Source organism: Pelodiscus sinensis, chromosome 6 (genome assembly GCF_052426305.1).
Source record: "Pelodiscus sinensis isolate ZL-2025 chromosome 6, ASM5242630v1, whole genome shotgun sequence".
Lineage (NCBI taxonomy): Eukaryota > Metazoa > Chordata > Testudines > Trionychidae > Pelodiscus > Pelodiscus sinensis.
In genome coordinates, this window is record NC_143057.1 from 89,082,283 (window position 1) to 89,089,916 (window position 7,634).

Genomic DNA, 7,634 nt, shown 5'->3' on the forward strand with positions numbered 1-7,634 from the left:
AAGCTCTTCCAAATAACTCTTTAGAATACCCTGGAAAAATGCAGAGGACTCACCTAAGCTACCTTTGGATTCTGATCTGTTGATATGATTCCAGAGAGCTCTTTACAAGCTAGCAGTTTACTCCAGCATGGTTGTGCTGCTGAATTATGCACACTGAGAATCACTTGTATATTGATCTTAAGTTACACAGGTTTACATGTAACGATCAAGCATTGGCTGACAGCATGATATTTAGGTAAAAAAGTCTGAGACTTATGCTGATTTTATACATTGCATGCCTTAGGTGGAATTAATGTTTCCCCAGGCTGGTACACCCTACACTTCACTCCTATATCTCCAACCCAGAGGAGATGGATATCCATAGTAGAGGCACTGGTAAATTATACTTCCCCTGCATTCTTAAATGAGTCTACAGCTTGAGGTTAGTAGGGTGGTGTAGCTTTGCTTTTATAGCACAATACAGGTAGTCCCCGGGTTACGTACAAGATAAGGACTGTAGGTTTGTCCTTAAGTTGAATCTGTATGTAAGTTGGAACTGGCGTCCAGATTCAGCCGCTGCTGAAACTGACCGCCAGTTCTGACTTACACACAGATTCAACTTAAGGACCCCAAGCGTTCCCAAGTCAGCTGCTGCTGAAACTGCTGCCTCTGGCTTCCTGTAGTCAGCGCTGGTCAGTTTCAGCAATAGCTGACTTGGACGCCTGGGGCAGAGCAGCTGGGGTGCTGCTGGGTTGCTCCAGTAGCACTGCTCCTTGGCGCTACTGGACCAACCCAGCAGCACCCCAGCTGCTCTGCCCCAGGCGTCCTGATTCAGCCACTGCTGAAACTGACCAGCAGTGGCTGAATCAGGACCTGGGGCAGAGCAGCTGGGGTGCTGCCGGGTTGGTCCAGTAGTGCCCAGAGCGGCGCTGCAGGACCAATTGGCAGCGCCCCAGCTGCTCTGCCCCAGGGTCCACAACACTAGCTGCGCCCCCTCCTCCCCCCAGCAGACCAGGGACACAGGGAGTAGAGCCGCAGCGGGGTGCTGTGCCTCTGAGGCTTTGCTCTGGCCGCGGCTTCAGTCCCGGTGCCCCAGTCTGCTGGAGACGGTCCTCAGCAGACCAGGGGCACCGGGAGCAGCTTACGAACGGGGCTCTCTTGCCCCGGAGCTCGCAGGCAGCAATCCGCCACCTCGACCTCCGGGGTGAGAAAGCCCCATTCGTAAGCTGGATCTGACGGGGACTGCCTGTATGCCATTTCTATAGCTCTGATAAAAAAAACTGCCCAAGCAAGGGCAGCTTTCCTAGGTGGGGAGTGTTTGTTTGGCATTAGAACTCTGGCATTACTTAGGTCCTATTGATCATCTCTGTTTAGTGCAGGGGTAGTCTTAGTTGAAAGAAAGCCTGCCCTGTGCTTGGGAGCTCTTCAGGTAAATTGAGCTATTGGGGGGAGAGAAGTAGCTTCTTACATTTTAGCTTTTCCCCCTTGAAAGGGATTACACTTAGACAAACATGATTAGAGGTAAGAAGCAAAAAATGCTTTATTAAAAAGATTTAGTTCAAGGACAAAATAAGAGCCATTATATATACACACATGCACACAAAAAACATACAATGGCACATGGTGCCAACTTTAATCTAATTCTGCTAGTTATATAAAAAGTTATAACACTTTTGACCGAGTCTTAGCCAGATCCTGTATGACTGCAGAGTTGAGCTGTGGAAGAGTGCTAATCTTAGCATGTTTGCTGCTTGCATATTTGTTCTTTACTGTCTGAAATGAGACAAATGAGGTTAATCTTGATTATAGTTCTACATGAACACTGAAAACTCCAGCCATTAAACTAGCAAGTGAACCAATTAACAAAAGCTGAAAACTGATCAACTATGTGCCATGGCAGGCCTATAAACAGGTAATAGCAACATCCCACAATTAAGGGTTTTCTTCATGAGCTAACCAACTGTTTAGACTAGGGAGTTAGACCAAGAAGTGTCTTGTATTTACCTGTTATACTTGGCTGCTAATAGAGTGGAACTTGCTGAGTTAAGAGCATGCTGCACCAATTGCTCTGTATTACTTTGTTCCCCACCATCACCACACCCATCCTACAGAGGAAATTAAGTTCCTTACCATGTGCTTTGTAAGACCCTGGTTCACTAGCATCACATTCTTAGCCATTTGTTGCATGACAGGGTGAAGCTCTGTCTCAGTGTAAGACATGTAGTGTTGTAAAGTTAGCGTCTAAGACAAGTAAACCAGTGTTACTCAATAGCATACAATTCCTTTAGAGGCACAAAGAATGTGCTCCTTTCCAGAAGTTTGCACCTATGCTGAGGTTTTGCCTCTGGGTGCCCCCTCCTGGCTCCATCCCATCCTCCAAGGCTCTGCCCCCACTGCACTTCTTCCTGACTTTGCTCAGCCTTCTGCCCTTAGACCAGGGGTTGGCAATAATTTGCTGGGGTCCACTCCAAGAACTTGTTACATGGTCATAGGCTGCAGGGTCTGAGACTGAGTTTGGCCGTAGGTGAGGATTGACCTGGGGAGGGCTGCAGGCTCTGGCTGGGAGGCACTTAAGTGGCTCCTGGTTGGGGTCCCAGTGGGACCTCCATCAGGGTCCCTAGCCAGCATGGATCTATGTGCTCCTTAGGGGGAGACTCTAGAATGGGCTGAGAATCTGGCTTGAATCTGAAGAAATCCCTAAGCAGGTCCTTTGTGGCCATTAGAGAAGTGCTCCCTGCCCCCACCAGCAGCTCATGGGATTGTGCTGGCTGAGAAGCTGCCTACCCTCTTTCCTCCCCTCTACCCCCAAAAAGCTGCCCAGGAAGCTGCCATGCTCTAGCTGCTTGACTCCCCAGCCCAGCTTGCTCTACCCTGAAAGTGATTTATGTATGTTCCCCTTTCCAGGGTGGGGAAAGGTCATGCCTTCTAGAACCTCACCCTATTTAAGGGGTGCTTGCTTGGTAGTACACCTAGGGTTGCATTTCCCAAAAATGGAAGTGTACCCTAGCCTACTGGCACTCCTGGTAGCTGTACCCATTTGATCCACTTGGTGCCTGAATGTCAGACTATAATCTAAAGACTTACCCACTCTCCACTGCCAAGAACCTTTAGAGCCAAGCAAAAAGCAGCTGCAGCAATCTGGGATGGAGGGTAGTGTACCATTTCATAATCCACCAGAGATAATTCCATCAGATATTTGGCTAGAGTGTGCTGTTCTAGGTCCACCTAGGATGAGAATCATATTAGTGGTCCTCAGTGAGCCCTGATAGATGAAAGCCACCTATTCTGCTTCTACATCCTCTGAAATAGAAAGGGACTGTCCCATACCCCACATTCAACTGGTTTGCATAATTTATGCAAGTTGTCCTATTACTAGTTCCTGCCATTTGTAGATTCCCTCTCAACATGTACTAGCAGTTTAGTATCAGCAGACAACTCCATTCCCGAGTATCAGCTGTCCTCATGCATAGCTCATGTAACTAGCTACCAGCCAAGACAAGAGATGTGCATTCTGCAGAGGTTAGATGGAATTTTGTCCATTTACAAATGTCTTCATATCTACTTGCAGAAATAATAAACTGAGATATTGCCTTTAATGCCTCATGAATTTTACCTCTCCAATCTTGGATGCCCTCCTTAGAAAGTGCAGTGGCAGAGGGCGGCCCAAGGCAAAGTCTAGAACTTTTAGAATCTTCGTTTCCATTTGTTTGATCTGGTACTTGCTGTAAGTGTTGTCTGTTACAAAAGCAAAATCTCCAATTTCAGGAGGGTACATTTCTTCATACTTGCTAGCAACAAACATGGCTGTGACACCAACCAGCTGCAATATGTTCTTGGACACACTGTTTTCCTACAATACAAAAGCATTTAAGACAGGAATTACACAAGCCAATAAACATTGTCACAGGTTAAATACTACGCTGATGAAGTGGCATTAAATTTAAGAGTTTATATGAAAGTGTAGTTTACTTCCAGTCACAAGCTTCTTGACCACTTAGAAGGTAGTATGGGAGTTCATGCTGTACATTTAAACAGCAGTTTAAGACTACAGGAAAATTAAAGCTTCTATATTAAGTGTATGGTCATCAGCATACTAGAGCCAAAATATTTGTGTCGAGTACAAGTTAGTTGTACTAAGTAGTCCAGTCAATCATGTTTAATGATCCTTAAGTCTGAATTTCTAGAGAGATTATGAAAAGCAATTAGTCTTTGCTACAGTGCAACATTAAACTTGTGCTGGTTCAGATTTGTCACCCTTATCTGCTGTATGCGAGTGCAATTTTCCTTTGCCAGGATTCCAAGCTGCCATGTCATGCCCTTACCTGCAAGAAGCGATCAATGATAGCAGCAGTCATGTACATAGTCTCTGGAAGCAGTCTGAATTTCATCTGAACCTGTATAAGCCAGTCAATTAGTATAGCTCGCATATTTCCAGTAACTTCCTGTCCTGCCAGGTATTTTGGTCTGACAGCTTGTTGCTTCTGCACGGAAGAAGAGTATGCATTACTACAGCAATTCCTGCATATAGGGAAGCACTGGCACCATCTTCTTGGCCAACAAAGAGACAGAATCTAGCTTCTTTGGCCAAGAGATATTTGAAGGCAATAGTATAAGGCAGTTGTTAGCTATATTACCTTGGAGTAATAATGCCAGTGCTGGTAGTTTAAGCCAACTAGTTTTGCTTATCACTTACATTTTGAGTCTGTTAGAAAATGTATGCAGTTTATGTATAGCCTGTTGGTCAGAGGCTATTGAGAAACACGGTCTGATAAATGGAACTTGGTGGGAGAAGGAATCTGAGAGAAACCAGAACTATGTGGCTCAAAAACTTCTCACCAACAGAAGTTGGTCCAATAAGCCTATCTTACCCTTCATTCTCCTAGCTGGTTGCTGGATTAAGGGAAAGATTTACTGCAAGGAATAAGACTCCTTGCACCTTAGGGATACCCAAAGGTCTAGAAAGAGAGGTCCAGTTTCTCAAGTAGCAATTGCACCAGAGAGGTGGTAACAGTCAGGGTAAAGTAGAATGACAGAAGATATGGTTCTTGTTTATACCAACCTCAAGATCTCTCAGATAGCTATAGATGTCCTTTACATATTCACTGCAGAGATTTGGGTCAGCACCATCATCTGCATCTACATCTCTCACTTCAAGCAAGACATCAGAAAAAGCCTGGCACAACATCTCCTCTGCTGGCACACATCCAGAGGTCTCCATTGGGCTTGGGGATGGAGATTCCAACTGGGGACAAAGTTTAAAATGGAGTACCCATAACTGCTACTGAAGACAACACTTAAGAGAAGTCTCTGAAAGTTAGGCCATTAAGATTTGTAGATCAGGTCTATAGCAATCAGACTGACAATACTACAATGTTACTAAAGCTATGACAAACTACATCAGACCTCCACAGATGTATCACAATGATACAAGGGTGCAATAGAGTAACAGTATAGAAACTTAGTATGTAAGCTAGTTATATCACCCCCCAACAGAACTGAGTTCAAAAGATAGGACTACACAAACTTGATACAAGTAGTAAATCACAGCATCCCCAATGCCAGGTTTGGCCAAGACTGTTTCATAAGTCAGTGTTTGTAATGTCACAAGATATCCTATGTTGCAGGATGGGAGTGCTTGTTTTTAGTAGGAGCCATTTGAGATGGATGTCTACTAAGGGATGGTATCCTATAGACTACCTTTAGGTAACCAGGATTTCAAGTCCCAGGCTAAGAACATAGCCTAATAGCCATATGTGTACATCAGTAGCCCCTCTAGACCAGCATCCAGTCTAATAAAAGCCCATGCCAGATTCATTACCACCACACGGCAATTATCCTCACCTATTGACTACTCCCAGGTTTTGGCAGGTTCCACCAGACTTCTGCATGTTCTTAGGCATTCTGCCTCAGTCCCTCCCTCCCATCTCATCTGTAAAGTGAGATTTTACTGCTCTACCTCATTGGCAGGAGCACACCGAAAATCTGAGACAAAGACTGTTCTATACTAAAGTTTCACACAGTTGGCTTGTATATGAAGATTAGAGATGTATAATGTAGCTGCATAACTGTCAATTTTTCTATACACAAGCCAACTATGTAGTTAGACTACTATTTAAGTTACCAGCACCTTAAAGACTAACAAAACAGGTAGTTAAGTTACCTAAACACAGCATTACACTAGCTACAGAGTAGAATCTTGTATTGACCTAGCTACACATTCAGGAGGGTGTATTGCCTGCACTGGCAGAAGAGCCCTCTCAATGGGAGGAGGTGTACACTGAAGCACTTCAAGTGCAGCTGTAGCCTTTCAAATGCTACTGTGGAGTCGCTAAATAATCCATTCACAGACTGCTAGGGAGTTCACCAATGCTCCAGGGAAGAGGGCAAAGCCTGCAGGGTCAGTGATGGGAGAAACAGGCTCAACAGGGAGGCGCTAAGCCAGGCAGGAATCGGTGAGGTCAGGGTTGGTTTGGAGCGTGAAGAAGCGTGTCCCTCTTCCAGGCTTGCTAGGATCCCTGCTGGTTGTGGTTAGCTCAGAGCAGGGGCTGGATGCCGGCTGGCACTGCACTAATACCTTAGCAGGCTCCGGCACTGGGTTCTGCTCCTTAACCGGCTCGTTCACCTTCTCCGCGGCTCTCGTGGTTTTCTTGGCCAGGGGCTTCACGGCAGCGACGGGCAGTTTCGCTTCCTAGAGAGAAGAGGGGGCCGTGAGCGTCCCAGGCTCGGGCTTCTCGGGGCTTCGGCGGGATAGGCTCTGGCCTTACCTTTTTAGGAGGCGCTTTGGGCGGCTGCTTGCACACTTTGTTACCGATGTCGCCCAGGGCGGTTCTCGGCCTGAGGCCGGGCTTGGCAGCAGCCGCTTCCCGCTTGACGGCGGCCACATTGCTCTTCACTTGGTTCTCGGCGTGGACTCTGGTGTTCTGCGGAGAAGAGCGCCCCGTCAGCGCGGCAGCCCTGCCGGGAAGGGGACGCCGGGCACCCCCAAACCCTAGCCTCCTAGGCCAGGCTCTGCTCAGGGCGGAGCTGCGGCGAGCCCGTTAGCCGGCCTTACCCGAGCCCCTGCACTAGCGTCCCGCAGCCCGGCGAGCAAGCTGGGGACGGAGCCGCTCTTAGCCCCAGGCCCGAGACACGGAGCAACAGCCGCAGCCAGACTGAGCACACGTAGACCCCGCTAATAAGGTCACTCCCCCACCCGCCCGCAGAAGAAATGGCTGCAGCCCGCCCGCGAAGGAAACCCGCCGGGGCTCCACAGGGTGACCCCTTCCTCCCGCCACTTACCCTGCTGACCCGCAGCGCCATGGCCCCTCCTGCACCACAAAGCCCTAAACTCCGGCTGCGCCGCTGCACCTTCAGCTGCCGGGCCTAGTGCGTGCGACTCCTGTCCCCACAGCTGCCCGGCTCAGAACACGAATGCACAACTCCCCAGCAGCCCTTGCCTGCAGGTTTAAACCACGCACCAAACTCCGCTCATTGGCTGCCCCCTCGTCTTCCCTCGATTCTCATTGGCCGCTCGCTGTTCCACCCCGAATGCGTTTCCGTGGAGACAGGGTGCTGATTCCTCTAGACGTTCGAAAAGGGGGCGGTGATTGTTTGTAGCAGGTGACGGCGTGATGCCTTTATGATTTAATCTCTGACGCTTGGCTGGGGACAGAGTT

General features: G+C 48.0%; 1 protein-coding gene across 1 annotated transcript; it reads right to left on the bottom strand.

The window, feature by feature from the left end:
• Window positions 1-1,494: 1,494 nt before the first annotated feature.
• Window positions 1,495-7,419, bottom strand: CCNB1 (cyclin B1). The gene is made up of 9 exons (XM_006119159.5): window positions 7,258-7,419; window positions 6,744-6,899; window positions 6,554-6,667; window positions 5,039-5,221; window positions 4,302-4,460; window positions 3,593-3,829; window positions 3,064-3,204; window positions 2,110-2,220; window positions 1,495-1,752 (listed from the first exon to the last, which is right to left on the bottom strand). The coding sequence occupies exons 1-9, from the start codon at window positions 7,276-7,278 to the stop codon at window positions 1,642-1,644; spliced, it is 1,233 nt and encodes a 410-aa protein (XP_006119221.1). The 5' UTR covers window positions 7,279-7,419; the 3' UTR covers window positions 1,495-1,641.
• Window positions 7,420-7,634: the final 215 nt, after the last annotated feature.

Coding starts and splice junctions, on each gene's coding strand:
- CCNB1 (XM_006119159.5), bottom strand. CDS start 7,278: ATGGCGCTGCGGGTCAGCAGG. Junction 6,668..6,743: donor CCAAAGCGCCTCCTAAAAAG/GTAAGGCCAGAG, acceptor TCTTCTCTCTAG/GAAGCGAAACTGCCCGTCGC. Junction 4,461..5,038: donor GCTATCTGAGAGATCTTGAG/GTTGGTATAAAC, acceptor TCTTCCGTGCAG/AAGCAACAAGCTGTCAGACC.